At 33.8% G+C, this 21,420-nt stretch overlaps 1 protein-coding gene and 1 long non-coding RNA gene across 5 annotated transcripts; both read right to left on the bottom strand.

The window, feature by feature from the left end:
- Positions 1 to 5,518: 5,518 nt before the first annotated feature.
- LOC110796874 (uncharacterized) lies at positions 5,519 to 8,914 on the bottom strand. Its single transcript, XM_022001960.1, has one exon. The coding sequence runs from the start codon at positions 8,912 to 8,914 to the stop codon at positions 5,519 to 5,521; it is 3,396 nt and encodes a 1,131-aa protein (XP_021857652.1).
- A 7,828-nt stretch (positions 8,915 to 16,742) lies between these two features.
- Positions 16,743 to 21,032, bottom strand: LOC110797257 (uncharacterized). Of its 4 annotated transcripts, none has more exons than XR_008929812.1 (3): positions 20,602 to 21,009; positions 17,460 to 20,507; positions 16,743 to 17,306 (listed from the first exon to the last, which is right to left on the bottom strand). It is a non-coding gene; the product is annotated as an uncharacterized lncRNA (long non-coding RNA). The 4 variants fall into 4 exon arrangements; XR_002535796.2 differs by having other exon boundaries at positions 17,460 to 17,781; positions 20,602 to 20,975; XR_008929813.1 differs by having other exon boundaries at positions 17,460 to 17,704; positions 20,602 to 20,972.
- Positions 21,033 to 21,420: the final 388 nt, after the last annotated feature.

The following is a 21,420-nucleotide window of genomic DNA, read 5'->3' as shown; positions in this document are numbered from 1 at the left end:
TTAATTTATTTTTTATTATTAAAAAAAATGATAGATAAACATTTTAAAGGATTAAAAGATTAATTTTATACATTATTATTATTATTATTAGTAATTTTAAAAAGTTATTTTTATTAAAATGAAAAATGTTATTACTAAGAAATAGACAACTTTAACATACATAAGGGTAATGTTTAAGCCTTTTAAGTTAACTTTTACTATAAAGTACATTATTAATTGTACGCCACTTGTAAATATTTTTCTTGATGGATAAAGATTTTAAAGGAGTGACTTTGAAGTGATGATTTTTATTAAAGTAAAAAATTTAATCACTAAAAAATAAATAACTTTTTAAAACATTTTGATTTAACTTTTACTTTAATGTTCAATATTTATTGCATACTACCTTTAAATAAGAATGTGTGCTTACATTTTCACCGGCGGAGTTGTGGAAATGCTACCATCAAATGCTACCATCAAATTTCTATTTTGAAGTTTGTGGATATGTTCAACTTCAGCCCTTTCCAAACAGATCTAATAATACAACTTGTAACAACACATCTCATCTGTAAATCAAAATGTTTATTTTTTCGGCAAATTAAATTCAAAGTATTATGGACAAGTTCAAAGGCCTAGCCCTTTGAAACATTCAATTTTGGTTTGTATTTCGAGATTGCAACTTGATTAATTGATACTACTACGAACCATGCATATTAACTTAGCTTAAATATAATGGAGAAAGAGGGATTCGAACATGTGATCTATCGTCCATAGGCCTCATTCTTAAGTTCTTAACCATTAAACTTGAATAGCATTATTTAAATATTCATTTGTGGTTGTTTTATTAGACAAGGTTGACTAAAATGCCAAATTTATATTGTATCGTTAATTTTTCTCATATCAATTAATTTTGTTTTTAAGTTTTTCTATTTTAATTTTCTTAACTCGTTCAACAAATAGCTGAAATTGTTGTCAAACATGAATTAAAAGAAAAAAAAAAGTCTAGAAAACAATAACAAATCTACTCCCTCCGTCTCTTTTTGTTCTTTACGTTTTCCTTTTTGGGTATCCCAAAATGTTCTTTATATTTCCTTTTATAATATCACATAAATGATTTAATATTCTATCAAAATTTGTGTTCAATTATTATTTTAACCAATTAAATCCATTGGGTCATTTAATTTTTCACACTTTTCCATTGGGACATTAACTTTTTCTCATTTTCCCAATATCAGAATTTTGATAAGAGTGAAAATATTATAAATAAACGTAATTTTTCTCGTTTACATAAAAATAAAAAATTTAGAAGAATCTCAATGCACATTAATTGGTCGTTAAAACGCGTGCAAAATACCAAACGTAAAAAATAAAAAGAGACGGAGGGAGTAATAAAGAACACTAAATTGTTATGTTAGTACTTGAAGAAGCATATAAAAATTTACATTTGTGCTCCTTTTGATGACAAAATTTTTCCTCTAACTCATGACTATTTTGGTTAGTGCTCATCAAAGCTTATGTACATTAATAGAATAACTAAGCAAAACTAAACCAAAAATCTGATTAAATGCTAAAGAAAGAAAGAAGAAAAATACACAAACAAATCTTATGGTGTTTTTCAAAGGGCAAAGAGAAGATCATCGATCATAATCAAGGATCATCAAAATATCACATTACATTGCTTCTCATCATCATCAATTCAAATCTTTTTCCTCATGTGTCATCTTTCACCTTTCTTCCACGTCTACAATTAAATCTCTTGTTCTGTTCGTGGCCAGCCCTAACCTGTTCACCGATGGACAAAAGTGCCCTTAATCTCGAGTCTTGACTAATTGAAATGCCCAATTTGCACCTTTCAAACATATTCGTAGATATGCTCCCTCCCTGCCTCTAATGGGCAACTCGCAGCATCAAGCGAGTCGATGATCGGCATAATTACCAAAATACCCTCAATTGCAATGCCACAAGTTAGGACACTTATGAAATTTACTAGGACAAAAACGTTATACCACACAGCATCCGGATCATAAAATGCCGATATAGTCAAGACTAACACTTGAGTCCCTAGGCACACCAAGACGGTCCCAACGAGCACGTTGACGCGCGTCCTTAGTCGCTTGTTAATGACGAGCGCAACAACCTTCCAATACGTCGCCAAGAGGGCGAGTGCATACACAACGCCAAATCCGGCGAAAATCACACTTCCGATTAAGGGGTACGTGCAATACACCACGTTGGACTGGCTATTTTTATCCCTTAATAAGACCGAACTACGGGTAAACACAGGCGGTAAATTAAAATGGGCAGGTGAAACATAAACCGCTAAATAAAGCGCAACCACTAAGGGTAAACAAGTAATTGCAACGAACGCGATGGCCCACAAGTTACCGGGGCTCCGTTTCTTAATAGAGATGTTAACCAAGAAGAGAAGAACCACCAAGAACCCGGGTTCGAACAACCCGAAAGAGAACACAACATGGAATTTACAAAAATGGGTCTGGTGGGTAATTGGCAGGGAGGGTAAAGAAGGGTGAATATAACTCTTTCTAAAAATAGGCAACCGAAAAAATTCGTTGATGGACCAAAGAGAAAGCAAAACTACCAACAGAAAACGCGGGCCCCAGTGGGTGGAGAAACCTTGAAGCTTGAAAAAATGGCGGGATTTGATCCGAAGGTGGAGGATGAAGATAACAGAAAGGAGAGAGAGAAACAGAAAACAGATGATCAGAGCAATGGTGATGATATCAAAGGAGGTGTCTAATACGGGAATTGTCGGGAATGGCCAAGAATTATTTGATCTTTCTATGGAAGGAAAAACCAACGTCGTCGGCGAGGGAGAAAACAATGGTGGCGGAGCGACGATGTTTAAGGAGGCGGCGGTGGCGGCTACGGCTGCGTTTAATGTATCGGTGGTGATTGATGTCATTGATCGGTTGTAATGTGATGAATCTCGTATTGTTTCTCATGAATTTGGTGGGTAATTGGGGGAGAAGGAGGGCAAAAAAGCCCCACCTTACCCCTGTTTTCAATTCAAAAAACAGGGGAATGTTTCTGAATTCTGCAACAAAAAAAAAAGATTGGATTTTTTTTTAGGGAAAGAAAAAATGAATGAAAGAAAAGGGTTTTTTTTAATTATTTTTTTGGGATTTTTGTGAGAGAGAAGCTTGAATTTCGGGGGAGAATTGTTAAGATTAGAGAAAGGAGAAGAAGAAGAAGAAAAAGTTGGGTATTTTAATTGGGGTTTATTTATTAATTATGTGCTGGATAGTTAATTAAATTATTATTTTAATTAAAATTTGTAGGAGTTAGAGTTTGACCTATTATATGTACTTGTATTGGCTAATTTGTTGATTGGGTATCTTAGTTGGTGCTTTGGTGGAGAGAGTTGGGTCTTTGGTTGTATCACACTACAGATACCAGCTGTATTTTTTTTTAATTATATCAATCTTTATGGATAATATAAAGGATAATCAAAATTATTGAGGAATAATCTTCACTTTTATTCAACCATCAAAAAAAAATCATCACTTTTATTCATCCGGAAGTGCAAATACATTGTACCCACAGTTTTTGTTCTAGGGTTTATGTTATATACTCGCAAGCCGAGCCGATAGGAGTAGAATGTAATCAATTGATCAAAAAAAATATCATTGGTTGCACGACTTGCACCAAACACTAATAGTATCATTATGTATACTCGGCCACTCGGGTGTATATAAAAATTTAGATGAACTTGAATCAATAAGAATAAAGAGAATCCAGATAAAAGGAATGTAATAGAAGATCGAGTACAAATAACTAGAATGCATTGCATATTAGGTGCAAGTCGTGCAATCAATCACTATTTGTTTTTTATTTACTAGTCGATACATTTTATTCCACTGACTCGACAAGTTTCTTTTATGGTTTATGTTACATACTTGTAGCTGAGTCAGTAAGAGTAAAATAGATCAAGTGGCAAAAAATATGTCATTGGTTACACGATTTACATCTATACAAACTTTTAGGAAAGACGGTCTAACGGTTAGACCACTTTTATGCATATACTTTAACTAATTAGTTAACCGCTGAAACCAATTAGTATAAGTTTGAAATTCAATTAGTTAAGCAACGAAACCAATTAGTTTTGCAACCGAACCTATTAGTTAAGCACTAAACCAATTAGTTAAACAATGAAACTGATTAGTTAAGCCATGAGATCAATTAGTTAAGATTGTATGAGTTTTAGTTATTAATAAGTTTGTTCGAAAATAATAACTATTCGACTCATAAATTTAACTATTTGGCTTTATACCTTAACTATTTTGTTATTCAATTAGTTATGATTTTATTACTTATAGTTATGTTTTACACTAATTTAGTTAGTACCAAAAAAGTGGTCTAACCGTTAGACGGTCTTACACAAAAGCTTTTGTTACATCTAACACTAACGGTATGTGTTGTGGGTCCATCCCAAAATGTTGGGTTATGTTTTTAATCCACTTAAGACGATATGGATTGACTTATGTTAGAAGACTTAAAGGGAGTTAGATCGAGAGAGAAGTGAGTGCTCGAATTTTTCAGGACAATGTTCACGAAACTGTCGTTTGTCGAATTTTCAAACGTCGGATTGTGCTGATTTTTTGTTAGCGGTTTGTTTGTGGTCACAGCAGGACAGAGCCTACGAGAATGGGTGATATTCTTAATCTTTTGTCTCTCAATTGTTGATCTTTTATGTATGAGCATGGGTTGTGAACCTTGGTATGCTTGATTTGAATACCTTTTTCCCTCAATTTTATCATAATAAGAGAAAGTGACAAGGGTGGACTACTCACAAGTCCCGTGATTTTTACTCTTCCCATCGAAGGAGTTTTTCCACGTATAATTCGTGTGTGTTGATTGCATTTTGTTCTTCCGCAATATTTATTAGTTGATGTCCATTATTAGTTAATTGCTATATATGTTGTTTGTTTGTTTGGTCGATTATTTGTGGTATATTAATTGGATCGAGTTGTATTGTTTGGTTTATTGTCTTGGAGGTGATACTTGTGGGTAGTTGATATATTACTCGGGTCTTATCAGTATGTGCACTCAGATGTATATAATTAAGAATTTAGATGAACTTTAATAAATAAGAATAAAGAGAATCCGAGTGAATGTAAGAGATGATCAAGTATACATAATGAGAATGCATTGGACCTTAGACAAATAATGCATGTGGATATGGTCATTGGTTCCAATAGACTAATTATGAAAATTAGTTAAAAAAGGAGAGTGCACAAAGTAACCTAGTCAAAGTGCAATTATCTAAAGGAGGTTGGTGCTTGTTTTAAACGTACGGACTCATGTAAATCTTTTGTTGTACTGTGCTTAGTGATTGCTAACTTCATAAATTCCAGATGAATTATTGTTCGTAAATTATTAATGGGTTTGGTGCGTCGGCAGCCATTTCATAATGGGATAAATTTGCTGGTCCATATCCCACATGTATATTGCTCATGAGTTGTATTTTTTTTTTATTTTTTTTTTTTGGCAGTAATTACAAACAAAGAAAAATAAACAGTTACAACCTATTCCTAACAGCTATGGCATGAGCACAACTAACAGAATCTCTAGGACACTTCCTAATACAACAGTTTCTAAACAACCTAGCAGTGCTAAGAATGTCATGACAGACACCAACTTTTTCTATAGGGCAAGCAGGGAAGGACTTTAAAGCACTAACTAGATTGCTGCTATCCGTTTTGACAATGATGTTTGCCACACCATTAGCCGCTGCTTGAGCCAAGCCTTCTAACATTGCTAAAGCTTCTGCTTGTAGAGCTGTATGAGCACGCACCTGATTACCTCCTTCTTTAATTATATCTGAGTTGTGTATCAGGCACCAACCAATAGCAGCAGCATTATCCCCAGAAGCGGTACGTCTTTTCCACGCACCATCTACCACTAGAACATCAGAATCTATACTGCTTTTCCCTACTAGCCATACAACTTTGTCCTCTATTCTAGCACTGTGAGTACGGCGTTCTGAATTATCTAAGTTATGAGGGCCATACTTAATAAACAAGGCTTTCTCACTCTCCTCAAAAGTTTGTCTTATCCATTCTAATAATCTAGTGGGGCATAATTTCTCCTTTCTGAATTGGATGTTATTTCTTTGTATCCAAATTCCCCAAAGAACAGCAACAAACATTCTTACTCGCGGGCTATCATGCCCGTCCTCCTTCCACATAAATAACATAAAATTCTTAACCCAAACAGTAACTGGTATGCAAGAGGCACTCACTGAACAAATACCAAGATGACTTGATCTCCACATTAACTCTGCTAACCAGCAGTCTCGAAAAAGATGATGCACCGTTTCAGACTGCTGTTGGCAAAACACACAATTACTGTCATGGACAATTTTCCGTTTCTTCAGCCCATCCTTTAATGGCAGAGCTTTATTCAAACATCTCCATATAAACATCTTCCATTTCGGTAGCATTCTAGAACTCCACAGTTTCTTCCAGAACCTATCCTGAATGGCTGCCTTCTTACCTTCTAAATTACATATGATTTGGTATGCATAAAACGATTTAACAGATGAACTTCCATTATGGAATCCCACCCAATGTATTTTGTCTTCATGAGCATCTTTCGAAATGTAGGTGTTCAATATCTCTTTGGCGGAAGATTTCTCAAAAGTTTTCCAAATTAAACATGAATTCCAGTCTCTCGAGTTGTTGCAGAAGAGGTCACTAATTCTAACAGGCCTGCTCTCATTCTGGACATGGTTGTTTTTTAACTTAATTTCCCGAGAAGGTACCCAATAACAATGTGAGATTAGAGAGTTACCTGCAGCTATTACTTTACCAAACCCTTCCTTCATTGATTGAACACTTCTAACCATACCTTTAAAGCCCCATGATGTTTTTTGCTTGACAGAATTCTCTAAACCAGCTTCCAAAGGAGTCTTTTTATAAGCAGATGTCATCACTTGTGCAACCAGAAGCTTTGGATTCTGATGTATTCTAACAGCTTGCTTCATCAGGAAAGCTTTGTTGTAGAGTTCAAGATTGCGGAGCCCAATACCTCCCATCCCCTTAGGCTTCTCCAAAACTGCTCGTTTAACCCAACACACTCCCCTTTTCTCCATGGTTCCTTTCCACCAGTAATGCATCAACATGAGAGTGATTCTTGTTGTAATGGACTTTGGCAGAAGAAATACCGCCAATATATTAGTGCAGAGAGCCGCCAAAATGCTGTTAATAAGTATTATTCTACCAGCATGTGATAGATGCATATATTTCCATGATGTGATCTTCCGTTGCACCTTTTCAATCAAAGGCTGATAAGCTTGAGAGGATCTACCATCAACTTCAACATTGCACCCCAAATATTTACCTAGGGAATCAGCACTTGGGGTACCCAAAATTCCTTTAAGAACATTCTTCAACGGCCCAGGGGTATTAGGACTAAAAATCACACTTGATTTCTCAAAATTTATTGCTTCACCTGATATTGAACAGAACAAATCAATTGTTTCTCTGATTTTGAGACATGAGTAATTATCTGCCTTAAAACAAAACAAGGAATCATCAGCAAACAGCAGATGAGAGATGCTCGGGGATCCTCTAGCTATCTTAATCCCTGTAATATGCCCTTCTTTTTCTAAACACACCATCATTTTAGATAACATTTCCATTACCAGAATGAAGATGTATGGTGAAATGGGATCACCCTGCCGAATACCACACTTGGGCTTGAAAACAACAGTGGGCTCCCCGTTCACAAGAATTGAGTAAGAAACTGTAGAGATACACTGTAATAACCAATGCCTCCACTGAGCTGGGAAACGCATGGCATCTAGGAGCCATTCAATGAAATCCCAACTCACTCTATCGTACGCCTTATTCATATCAATCTTTAAAATAGCATACCTGTTATACCCCTTCTTTTGCTTCTTGATATAGGTCATTATTTCATGCGCCAGTAGACAATTGTCACCCATTAGTCTCTTTGGCACAAACGCATTCTGGTATGGTCCCACCAGATCATTCATTAACTGCTTCAACCTGTTGGTAAGGCACTTGGAGACAACTTTGTATATGACATTACAGAGGCTTATTGGTCTAAACTGAGAGGCCTTTTCTGGACAGTTTACCTTAGGAATAAGAGCAATATGAGTATGGTTCCATTCCTTCAGCATGTATCCAGAGGAGAAAAAATGTAGAACCGCTTTTGTTATATCGTTCCCAACTACATCCCATGCTTTTTGTAGAAATATGGCAGGAACCCCATCTGGGCCTGGCGCTTTTAATCCACCTATTTGAAATACAGCATCCCTTACTTCACCCTCTGTAAATGGTTTATTCAGTATTTGAATATGCTCATCTGTGAGTTTACAAGGAAGATCCCTTAAATGTTCTGGAATTTCTATTCTTCCTAGACATTGCGTATTTGCTTTGAACAATTCTTGAAAATGCTGATTAATGTCCTGCTTAATTTCATCTTGATCCGAAATCCAGTTCCCATTCTTATCTTGAATGAACTTAATTTCATTTCTTGTCTTCCTTGATTTCGCACATCTAAAGAAAAAAGAAGTATTAGAGTCCCCAAGAGCCAGCCATTTTCCTTTAGCCCTTTGTTTCCAGTAAGCCAATTTGATCATGGCTTCATGAAAACTCTCTCTCCTTAACTTGCTGTTGTCCTCAATATCCGTGACTTCCATGTCCTGCTGACTCTTTAAACATTTCCTAACAACATCATCCCAAATAATATTATTATTCATTTTGAACTCCCTACACCATCCTGCTAGAGCATATTTTATTTGCTGAAGCTTCCTAGAGCAAGAATACATTGGAGACCCTTGCATATCCATACCCCACCCATTTTTAATTATATCCTTAACTTGCTCAAAATTCAAACACCACCCCTCAATTTTATAACTTCTGCGTTTTTTTCCCACTTTAGGCATTGTTTCTAAAATGATTGGGGCATGATCCGTAACTAGGATAGGTAGATTCAAAATCTCTGCTTCTGGATACAAATCATTCCAGTCAACTGATGCATATCCCCTATCTAATTTCTCATAAACACATCCATCTTCGCCCCTGTTGTATTTTGGTTGGAGATAATTCTCATATACTTGAATCGAATAATGATAGCAATTTCAATGCCAAATTTGTCATGCCACCTAAAATTTTAACTTAATTAACCTTTTTTTTTTTTTTGAGGAAAAGTTAATTAACTTTCTAGTTTCTATCTAGTTTGTATTTTTTTTTTGTTAACACCCGATTCACCTTTAGGGTTAATCCGGATTCGGGGCGAGTTCTGGGTGGATAGGTTTCAGTCCCCTCCCAATTGTTGTTGCGGGGGATCGAACACGAGTTTTCCCTACCAAGTTCAGCCCCAATCACCACTGAATCAACAGACAATTGGTTATCTAGTTTGTATTATAATGTTAAGTTAATTCATAAAACTAGCTTGATAGTTAGTTAAATGGTTCCGCTTTTACATTTAACCATTTTATTTTAATTATGACATAAATTCCAATTGGGCAATTTTTTTCAAGTAAACTAGCTTGCCCACGCTAAATTACTAGAATCACTCTGATGGTTAAGCTAGTAGTTTGATACTTTTGCAAATCGCAAGCAAGTCCATAGCTACAACTATTGGAATGTTTTTAAAACTACATTGGATAAACAGTCTGACCACATACAAGTTTTATAGTGTTCCATCCTATAATCAAATGTTGGAATATGGACCAGCAAATGTTGGAAGCACATGTGTTTAGAAATACTCGCAACGTTTGGACATTTTGCACTATTTAATATTCCACTTTGACCATTGTTGGTAATTTATATGTCGGATAAAACAAAGTCATGAGAGATCTAGTTAGATTGTCTCAATACGTATTTCCAAAATACCAATTTTTTATAATTTTTGTTTGAATAAAATTTAAGATAATGACAATCAAAATTGAGCATTGACATGCGTGAAAGTGACCAATGTCGCGAGTATTTCCAAACGGAGAAAGTATAAATTATAAATGGGGGCGAAGGGATTCGAACATGACACCTGTTGTACACATGTCTTCAATCTTAACCATTAGGGAGACTATATTCCAATCTCATATATATTTTGACAAAAACATATCAGACCAAAATAAGTTCAAAAATGGTGCTCAAAAATAGTACTCAAAAGTTAAAAAATGATGTTTCTCAAATATGGTAATCAAAAGTTTTCAAAATAATGGAATTACCACCCTACCCTCATATATGTGTTTGGAGGCACATATCTGACATATGCCTCTCCACCCTCAACCATTAATTAGGCCAATTAAGGCATTATTGATAATTTCATTTTTCAGTTAGACCATAAGATTCATGTGTAAACAATGCCTTGTTTGTCCGATTGAAATTGCTTAACAAAAAATTTATACTCCTTATGGTTATTAAGTTGGTGCAGTTTTGACATCAAACAAACAAATGATAAACTAAATAGATTGAATCATTATTCGATATGTTGGCTAATGATCCCAAAAAAAAAAATTAAAAAAAATTACAGTACAAAACTATAATACTTAAATAGACAAGTATCGTCTTAACAATATCCAGTTTACAATTCGAATAGGAGTAGAAAACTATACATATACGGAGTATTATTTAGATCGAAAATAATACGATCGAAGTAAAATATACGGAGTACTTGGTACGACTATAATACAAGTCATCATTATAATTAATGTAATATGTGTTGTTCCGGTGTTGTAAAGATGGAAACAATGGGCTTCGAATGAAGGCCCTTTTGTATGTGTTGAAGATCTTGCTTGTTTGAATGAGTGGAGTCCGAATTCACCTGCACAAGAGCAAAGTCACTGGCCTCGGGGGTGTTTCCGAGGAAAGCCCCTCCGATGCCTAAGTAAGAATGATGCTCGGATTCTAGAGAGAAGTTCTCTAGAAGAGTAGTCTTAAGGCGATAAATTGGACGTACCTTGAGGTGTGAGCCTTGGCGGCCTATTTATAGTGTTTGCATAATAAATGCCCATAGGTCACTTATTGTTATTGGGCCTTGGGCCTTAATGGATGGCTGAATAGCCATTGGTAGGTTTGATGTTGTTGTTTAGAGCCATTGGGCTTTGGACTTAGTGGCCCAATTGAGAATCAATTGGGAGCCCAAACATGTGTTATATTGCTAATCTTGATTAGTTCCTCACCTAACAGCAAGTACTTACGTAGTTTATCTAATTAAAAATATAAGATATGATGAGCAGATAAAATGGAGAGATCCAAGGTACAAGTGTACAACAATCTGTACTCCACCTTCGTCAACTAGAATAATTCGCCTGCGCAGAATTGCGCACCTGCCTCCCACGAAGAGTTCATAATAGATTAATAGTATCATCGTCAAAAAAAAAAAAAAATACGTCTAATACTCAAATTATATTCTCACACACATTTTTATTATTTCTTAATTTATACAAAGTATGTACTACCTCCGTTTCTGAAAATTCTTTACGCTTTGGAAAATGTGTCCAAAATATAAAAACTTTGACCGTAAATTCTCACTATTATATACATCAAAACGTTACATGTAAGATCTTGTCAGATTGGTCTCAGTATTTATTTTCAGAATATCAAGTTTTTATAATTTTTTCACATACGAAATTGGATATATTAATAGTTAAATATTGCATTGGAGTTCGTGCAAATAGTAACTGTAAAGATTTTTTTGAAACGGAGGAAGTAGTACTTAATTGGTTTTGTTAAAATGCGATTAGATAAGAAAATTTTAGACCATATTACCAGTCTAGAAAAACTAGACCATATCATAAATAAACGAAAAATACTCACATAAAACACAGATCAGAACAGGAATATTAGACCAAAACAGACCAGAAGAATAGAACATAGCCGCATGCAAATCATAATGGGTATATTCATGGCAGTATTGTTAAAAAAGACACATTGAAGATTCGAAGGTGGTCTAAGAATTAAAAATTTCATGTGGAGAACAAAATAACAAATGCAGTAGAGACATGGAATTGAAGCGAACCCTGTTAACAAAATTAAAAGTGAGGTTTCATGCTAAAATTAATTGCCAATAACTTGAATAGCTTATTTGTATTATAAACTAGAACTTTCGTACATTTATCTTTCAATAATGTAAGATACGGAGTACTACCCCTGTTTCGAAATAATGGGGACACTTACGCATTTCACAACAATCAAGATAAATGATTGGAATGTAAGAAATAAGTATTGGAAAAGGGAATGTTGTAAGAAAAGAATAATAAAAAATTAGGTTGAGTGGAGTGGTGTAAGAAAAGAAGAATAAAAAAATACTCCGTAGGTTGGATGGAATGTTTTGAGTAAAAAGAGAATGTAAAAGTAGATTGAGTCGAAAGTTGTTAGTAAAGTGAAAAAAGGAGTAGCGTGAATTCATTAAACATGATGAGTTTACACCCAAAAAAAATTAAACATGATGATATATACCAAAATTAGAATAAAGCACATTGTCCCTATTATTTTGAAACACCCATTTAAGGATACCGTCCCCATTATTTCGAAACGGAGGGAGTACATGATAGTATGATACTCACATAGTCACAGTTTTTTAATACACGATGTAGTATCATTCATTCATCAGATAATACGAACTAACTATGTAAAAGACCGCCTTATATAAAAGTTTGTATAAATTAAAACATAACTGAAATATTTACACCATTTACATTTTCCATCTGTCACTCAATCGATCAAATGTGTTGTTTTAGAATGTTCACTATTAATCATATCTATCACTCACCTTACAATGTCACCCATACATTTCAAATAGCATATCAGCATATGTACTATGTGTCTATGTTTGCCTTTTGGTTTCTTGTTATTTTTACTCCGTGTGTTTGTAAGAGGGGGAATAGAAAGGCTCGAAAGAAAGAAGTAAAAAGGTGATGCATGTCCAAAGAGAATAATCCCTCTGTTTCTGAATACTCGACCTGTTTTGACTTTTTGTACTATTCACATAATTCACTTTGACCCTGTTTTATTTATAGTATATGAAAACAAATGTTAGTATATAATATATTGTTGGCTTCATCTTAATATATATTTTCAAAATATTAATATTTTTATAAGTTTTTATAATATGTAGTTAAAGAAATTGGTAATCAAAGTTGTTCATTGACAAACGTGTCCGGTCAAAACAGGTCGAGTATTAAGGGACGGGGGGAATACTAGAATAGTCAAAGGCTCAGAGCTTAAAAAAGATTGTAATTAAGGTGGTACCAAAGGGTCCTTCGTTTTATAACTTTTTTTTCCCACTTCACTTCTTATTTTTTACTCCCTAGGTCTCAGTTTACTTGTTTCTATTTTCGATTTTTTTAAGAGCTTTTTGATTAAAATTGGACAAGTAAAATGAGATAAAGGGAGTAAAAAATTGTCAAATACACCCCTTTTAAAGTAAGTATTACGTGGTACTTACTCGTTAATTGACGAGAGAAAATGACCTTATTTTTTTGTCAACCACGAAAAAGACCATACTATACTTTTGTAGTTTGTTATTGTTTGAGCTTTTACCACCTTTTCTATTATATCTAACATGAACTTAACTCAATATGATTAATACGGCAAAATAGACGACCTTTATAGGTTAATTTATAAAAGTTACCCTTTAAATGAAAGTTACTCCTACTCTACAAAAATTATACGGAGTAAAAGTTACCGTAACAAAATTACTCAATATAAAATTGTCCCTATTCAATGCGACTCCGACAATTTAAATGATTTTTTTTCTAAAGTGGTGAAACTAACGATTAACTAACCAGACAATCTGATAATAAACTTGTTTGTCACTTAGCATACACATATGAGTACTCTGTACATGTTAAAATGTTGTAAACTATTCTAAACGAAAGAAATTACTCGAATGTTTCACTACTACGTGTGTACTCTTTTTTCCCCTTAATGCCTGCCCCCTTCGTAATCTTTTGGATCAAACTTAAAAATATTAATTATAAAATTTCACCAACCTATACTTATACTTATGCATAATCTTATATTCTTATTAGACTCGATTTAATAATATTTTTAAAATAGGATAAGGAGCATGACAATGTGAATGAATCTCGATGTTTTGAAGCTGAGAATAGAAACCGGCAAGGGGCTGACATGGGTTCAAAAGCTAAAGCTTAAAAAAGGTACTCCCTCCGTCCCGGAATACTCGACCCGGTTTGACCGGCACAGAGTTTAAGGGACTTGAATTGACTTATTTAATTTAATAGGTAGTAGTTGATAGTGGGGTATTATTTTAATGTAGTTAGTGGGAGGTGGGTTAAGAGGTGGGGTTGGGGGAGAGTAAGGGTTGAATTTTTAATTATTTTTTGTATGGAGTAGGGGGTAGGTGGGTTAATAGGGGTGAAGTGAGAAATAATATAATATTGTTAGAATATTTCCATTTTTAGAAACAGGTCAAGTATTAAGGGACGGCCCGATAAAAAAAACAGGTCAAGTATTCCGGGACGGAGGGAGTATTCATCTTGCAGTCCTGATATATATGCCAGCCTACACCCGATGTTTGCGCTGACTGTAGTTACCACTATTTTTAGACTCTTTCTCATATACTTGTACGGAGTAGTTTTCCAACAGTTGTCTTCTTGTCTTTCAAATATTTCCATTTTATCAGAATGAAGGTCACAATCTCGAATCTCACACACAACAGTTATCCTCACGGTCAACTATCTTTGACCATTTTTATATTTAATTACACATTAATAAAATTATATGGAGAAACATAATTGAATTTGATATAATAATGATGTAGATGAGCGAGGTAGTTGTCAATGAAGAAATATAAAAAAACAAGCGGGATGTAAAAGTTATCAAAAATGAAATTGTGTATGATTTAAGTGAGCTCATATGAAAGTGAAAAATAAAAAATAATCGGGGAGTAGGTGAAAAAATTAAAAAAAAGGAATTGTATGGAATAACTCCTAAAAGAATATGGCCGGAAGTAGTAATTGACAAATTGTGACTCCTAATAAATACATAGGGAGTAGTGGAGTACGGAGTAATATTTTGCAAATACAATTAAAAATAAATAATAGCGTATGAGAAGAGAAATGTGAGGGCCACATATTGTAAATGGTACTCTGTATGAGACAAACTTAAAGAGACAGACCGAAAAGAAAATTAAAACGATATGTTAGGGATGGAGGGAGTACTCCACATAGTCACATTCTGCTTGATAATGCTTTTTTTTTTAAATCACTATATATATATTGTCAGTTTTTTCTAACTTCGATACTTTGACCATATAAACAGGATACTGAGAGAAACTATACTTGCATGTACACTATTTTGTTAGGTTTATCTGAAGGGACAATTATCGAGTATCAGGAAAATTAATGGGAGAGAAATGAGGCGAAAACACCAAAAAAAAGAGAAAAATAACTTTTTACACTATCCGCACAGCTTACTTTGAATGTTATTGATGATTTATACGTAAGACAAATACAGTCATGTGAGATCTTATTAGATTCGTCTCAATATGTATTTTCAAAATATCAATTTTTTATAATTATTGGTTAAAGATAATGAAATATGTTAATGATCAAAATTGCATATTGATATGCGTGAATGACCAATATTACAAGTAAAAACGAACGGAAAAAGTATATTAGGAGCAGTGAAACTCACGCATTGAGTTTTTCAAATTATTCTGACTAATTTTGTGACTCATTAGTTGTCTTTATGATTTAAATTTACAAAATTGTCGCACATTTGTCACACAATGTCTATTTTTTAAAATCAAATTCTTCAAAAGGCCCTTGTATATATCCTCTTTCGTTAGGTTTGTTCGAAGGCACAATTTATCCAATGACACTTGAATAAAAACTAGTTTTTACCCCGTGCGATGCACGAGTTTCTTAATTTAAACATTCTGGTACATCATTTATGTAAATATGTAATATAAAGTAGGATACACAAATTTTGAAGTAATAATTAAAATGTGAAGCATTTGTAATATTAAGAAATTAAATTTAGAATGTGAAACAAATAATTTTTTTTTTTGAAATAAAATGAATATCTAATTAATTAAGGAGGAGATTGAAAAGGATGAATATAAATGAGAAACTTTTGTGTGAGACCGCCTCACAGGAAAGACCGCCTTGTTGGCAATCTTGCTGTCAGCCCCATTGGCATCCATGTTGGCGCATGTGCTGACGTCAGCATATTTTTTTTTTTTTTTTTAAATTTTAATTTTTTTTTCCGAAATTTTTTTCCCAGTCTTAACTAATTGGACTTCAAGCTTAACTAATTGGACTTCAAGCTTAACTAATGGATTTCAGGCTTAACTAATTAGTTCCAGTGATTAACTTAATTAAATCCAGTGCATAACTAATTGTTTCCAGTGCTTCACTAATTGTTTCCAGTGCTTCACTAATTGGTTGCATGGTTTAACTAATATGTTACATTACTTAACTAATTTATTACATTGCTTAACTAATTGGTTGCATGGTTTAACTAATATGTTACATTACTTAACTAATGTATTACATTGCTTAATTAATTGGTTCTGAAGCTTAACTTATTAGTTTCATTTTTAACTAATTGATTCAATTGCTTAACTAATTATTTTTAATTCTTAAATTTTATATCTTAACTAAAACTCTGAAATTCGTTATCTGAAACTCAAAAATACATAACAAAAACTCAAAAAATCTTAACTAAAACCAAGAAAATCGTAACTAAAACTCGTGAAATCATAACTAAAACTCGGAAAATCATAACTAAAGCCCTGAATTGATACTGAAAAATACGTAACTAAAACTCAAAAAACTTAACTAAAACTCAAAAAACCTTAACTAAAACAACAATATTCTTAATTAAAACGAAATCATCATAACTAAACCAAAATTATTCTCAATTAAAACAAATCAAACAAACAAACGCAACAAACACGCCACCAGCTATAAACAACATCGAACAACAACATGAGCAGGAGGTGCTCTTCTGCCACCAACGACCACCAGGCCAGGGGCGAGGGTAAAGGTTGGTGTGTGCCTCGATAGTGTTGCTCTCTTCTTTGACATACATCCACCGCCGCATCCACCTTCACCTTTGTACCGCTGCAGCCAATGCCGCATCCACCTTCACCTTCTCCTTCAAAGAGTTGTAGCGAGTGCGACGACGACGACGAGAAATGTTAACAAGGCATTAATCATCCAAAACCTAATTATCCGCCTCTGTTGCCTCCATCATCCAAAACCTAATTATCCGCCTCTGTTGCCTCCATCATCGACGGCACCTCCACCTCCAGTAAAGTAATTCCAGGCGCCGCTGCCACCTCCTCTCAAAGTCTCAAATCTACAAAAGAAATCAAAAAATTCAAAATCCGTAATGTAAAATCTAAAAAATTAATCTAAAAAAAAAGAATTGAAAAATCATAAACCTAAAATGAATTGAAAATTCAAAAACCTAACAGAATTGAAGAAAGGAGGAGCGATATGGAATAATTACCTCATGTAGCGACAACGCCACCGCCTTCCTCGCCGAATCAACCGTCTTCTAGCTTCAACGTCGCCGAAAACGACCACACACCACCTCTCCGCGCTTCAACATCGCCGAAAACGGCCACACGCCAGCTCTTCCGCGGAGAGGAGAGAGAGGCAGAGTGTTAAGAGAGAGAGAGACAGAGGGTTAGGAGAGAGAAAGAGGGGGAAGAGTTTAGGAGGGAGGCAGAGAAATGAATTAGGGTTTGGAATCTGAAAATAAAAGGGATATATATTGCTGACGTCAGCGTGACTACGTGGCATTTTAAGTGTCATCAATGCGGTCTTTCCTGTAAGACCGTCTTACACAAAAGTTTGTAAATATAAATGATGATTTGATAAAAATAAAATAATATAAAAGAGATGACACGTGGCAGAGATGACACGTGGCATCACTTCATGCAAACATTGTGTTTTAAAATATTAGAGTAGATTTAATTAATTGTTAATTCAACTTGATAGGGAGTAACTCTTATATGAGTCTATTGATCACTACAAGAAAATCGTGAATTTGCGACTGAACAAAGTAGTCGCAAAACACCTATTTTCCGTCGCTAAAATTAATTTGCGACAAATGCGACTAGAATTTGGATCTTGTTTGAAATCATTTTTCATGTTATTTTGTAAGGTGAAAATAGTTACTCCGTGAGTATTAGGCCCTATTCTCTTCACCTTATTTATACTGCTTATTAGATCAAAACAGAAAAATCGAATTAGATCAAAACAGAAAAATCGAATTAGATCAAACCAGAAAAATAAAAATAAAATCACATAAAACATTCAAACCAAATTAGATCATACCACAAAATGTCTCAAATCGTCCCATTTTTCATTTATATTATATTCAACCTCCTACAAAGTTATCCTTCATCACAAAAATCGTCTCATATAGTCATATTCGATCGTGTAGTCAACCAGTCGTAAAGACCTAGCTACTCTATGTCTTTATTGCATTTTATACTATACTAACCCTATTTAGGAAGCTTATCATCACTGGTAATATCACAATGTATCAAACTCGATGTGCTATTTTAGATCCAACAATGAACTATCCAATAAAAACAAAAATGGAAACAACTGTACGGATTTGTTCCTTTAGTTTTAATTATGCAAGTTTCACTTTCGTAGCAGACAAGTAAAAAGAAAAGGGAAAGGGGGTAAAAAGATTCAGAGAATAAGCCAAGGGGACACACTGTAACTTCGTGACAAATTGCATTATACTACTCCGTACATTTATTTCTCTTCTACTCTGTATATTACTCTATCTATTCCTTAATACTCGACCTGTTTTGATCGGACACATTTGCCAATCCACAACTTTAACCACCAATTTCTTTAACTACATATTATAAAAACTTATAAAAATATTAATATTTTGAAAATATATATTAAGATGAAGCCAACAATATATTATATACTAACATTTGTTTTCATATACTAGAAATAAAGTAGGGTTAAAGTGAATTATGTGAATAGTGTAAAAAGTCAAAACCGGTCGAGTATTAAGGGACGGAGTCACGGAGGCATGGAATCCTTAACACTCGAACATGAATATAGACAGTTTGACATTCTTTTAGATCAAAATCATGCAACTTTTTAACAAAATAACCGTGTTTGATACTTAAACATATATTTGTATTCGATATGGATATCCGAGTTTGGATAACATAGTTTGTTCTGCCTATTCCAAACATATCAAGTGACGAAATGACGAATGTGCATCTAATTCTTGCAACAAAATTCACTAAATAAATTTATTCTCAAAAAGGAATCTAATTAGTTCTAAATAAAAAAATCAAAAGGGACGAGCATTTCTATTTATTTATTATTAATAAATAAAAATATCAGAGAAACCTCTTTTCCCAGTAAAACAATGGCATTGACGACATTTCTAGCAACATTTTAATTAGTGCCTGCTGCCTGCAAAATCTTCAATGATCCTCACACACTATGCACCACATTAAATAAATTATCACCTTATTGGTATGTGTATGTATGTAATTTATATATTCACCTACCAACATTTAATAAAACAACAAGATGATCGTCTTTCATATTAAAAAAGCTTAATTAAGATCAAATAGATTTCACAATAACACGTGATTCAATCAAAAAAACAACCACAACAACAATAACAATCCAATACAAATCGGGGAACTGCGAGTTTTAGGAGGTCAAGATGTACGAAGCCTACCAACATTTTGATAAAATAAGAGCAAAAAAAACAATCAAATCTCTCTCTTTGAAATCTCTATAATGTAAACAAAAAATGCTTAAGATCAAATAGATTTCAACAACAATAGCTCATAATACGAGTTTTAGGAGGTCAAGATGTAAGCAACTTTAAAACTTGTTTTCACTATTAGTCAAAAGCGAATTTTAAGAGACAGATCAAGATATACACAATCTTTAACTTTTACTAGTATCCACAATTGTGCGAGTTTTAAGAGGCATGTCAAGATAAACGCAACCTTTAACCTTTACTAGATTTCACTATTTGCGAGTTTTAAGAGGCAGGTCAAGATGTACACAACCTTTAACCTTTATTAGTATCCACTATTTGCAAGTTTTAGGAGGCAAATACAAGATATACGAGCATAAAAGATTAAGATTGGAACAAAAAATAGGAAGGAAATGAAGAAGAAGAAGAAGAAGAAGAAGAAGAAGAAGAAGAAGAAGAAGAAGAAGAAGAAGAAGAAGAAGAAGAAGAAGATGATAGTACTACAAACCCTAGATTTGGTAGAAGGTTCAAAATGGTAATGATGAAAAAAGATGAGTTCAATGATGGAAAACTAGGGATTACAAGAAAGAGTCAAAATGACTGACAAACAAAACCACATAAGCAGACATATGTATGAATGATATGATGATATGATATGATAACTAGCGTTGAAATTCTCAAACCATTAATAAATCCAAAAAATTCCCCAAAATAAAGAGAAATCAATCTACAAACCAAAAACCATACCTACTTTTTCATCATTACACTAATCTGCACTCAATGAAGATCAAAACCCTATTGAATTTCACGAAAACCACATTAAAAAATTATTGAAAATTAATCAAATTAATTGAATTGAATTGAAAGAGATGGATTAAATTGATCATACCCAGATGTAATCGAAGCAGTAGAAACTGAATTTGTGTGATTTGAAAGCTCAAATTAAGGGGAATGAAGCCTGGTCCGAAGGCGGAAAAATCCCAGAAATTTAACGATTTAAAATTAAAAATTGAAGAACTTTCGATTGTGAATTGGGAGCCTTCGAGCCGAGACGTCATTCCCCTCAAGAATCCAGCTTCCTTTTTTTTTTTTTGGAATTGAGAGAGATGATTTGGTTTTTCGATTCAGAAACAAGAAAGTGAGTGATTTTTATGGGGGTTTGTGGAGTGAAACAGAGGACATCATCATGAGAGTAATTATTTGAGAGAGGAGAGAGAGATAAGGGAGGGGTAGTTTGGTAAATTGATATGGAGTTGTTTGTAGAAAGTAGGAGCCATCAAAGACCTAGGTATATATTATGGCTATATGACCATATCTCGTAATAATGACAAAATTGTGAAAATGTTTAGGTTAGCTAATTAGCTGAATAATTAGCTAATGATGTTATAAACTTGTAAATGTCAACTAGGTTAGGTAATAAGTTGTTGTAATTTTCTCCTCAACAAAAAGTTGTTTCCATTTGTGAGTGTTAGTTGATTTTTTTGGGTTTTATAGATCTTGACATCTTTAATTTTTTTTTGATATATGCTTAATTTGCATTAAGGTTATATATATGATATGACAACTAAAAGTCTACAACTAAAACAAACTAAACCAAAGTGTCATTAAGACCCCTTACAAACCTTACACAAACTAAAAACAAGTGACTAAAAGTCGTATGAGTAGTAGGACCTTTGCTTGCCAACCCTTGATTGTCTGCACGACTTTG

The sequence above is a fragment of the Spinacia oleracea genome, chromosome 3 (assembly GCF_020520425.1).
Source record: "Spinacia oleracea cultivar Varoflay chromosome 3, BTI_SOV_V1, whole genome shotgun sequence".
In the NCBI taxonomy this organism is placed as follows: Eukaryota; Viridiplantae; Streptophyta; class Magnoliopsida; order Caryophyllales; family Amaranthaceae; genus Spinacia; species Spinacia oleracea.
Note: the sequence above shows the minus strand (reverse complement) of the source record. Positions and strands in the feature narration are given on the sequence as shown.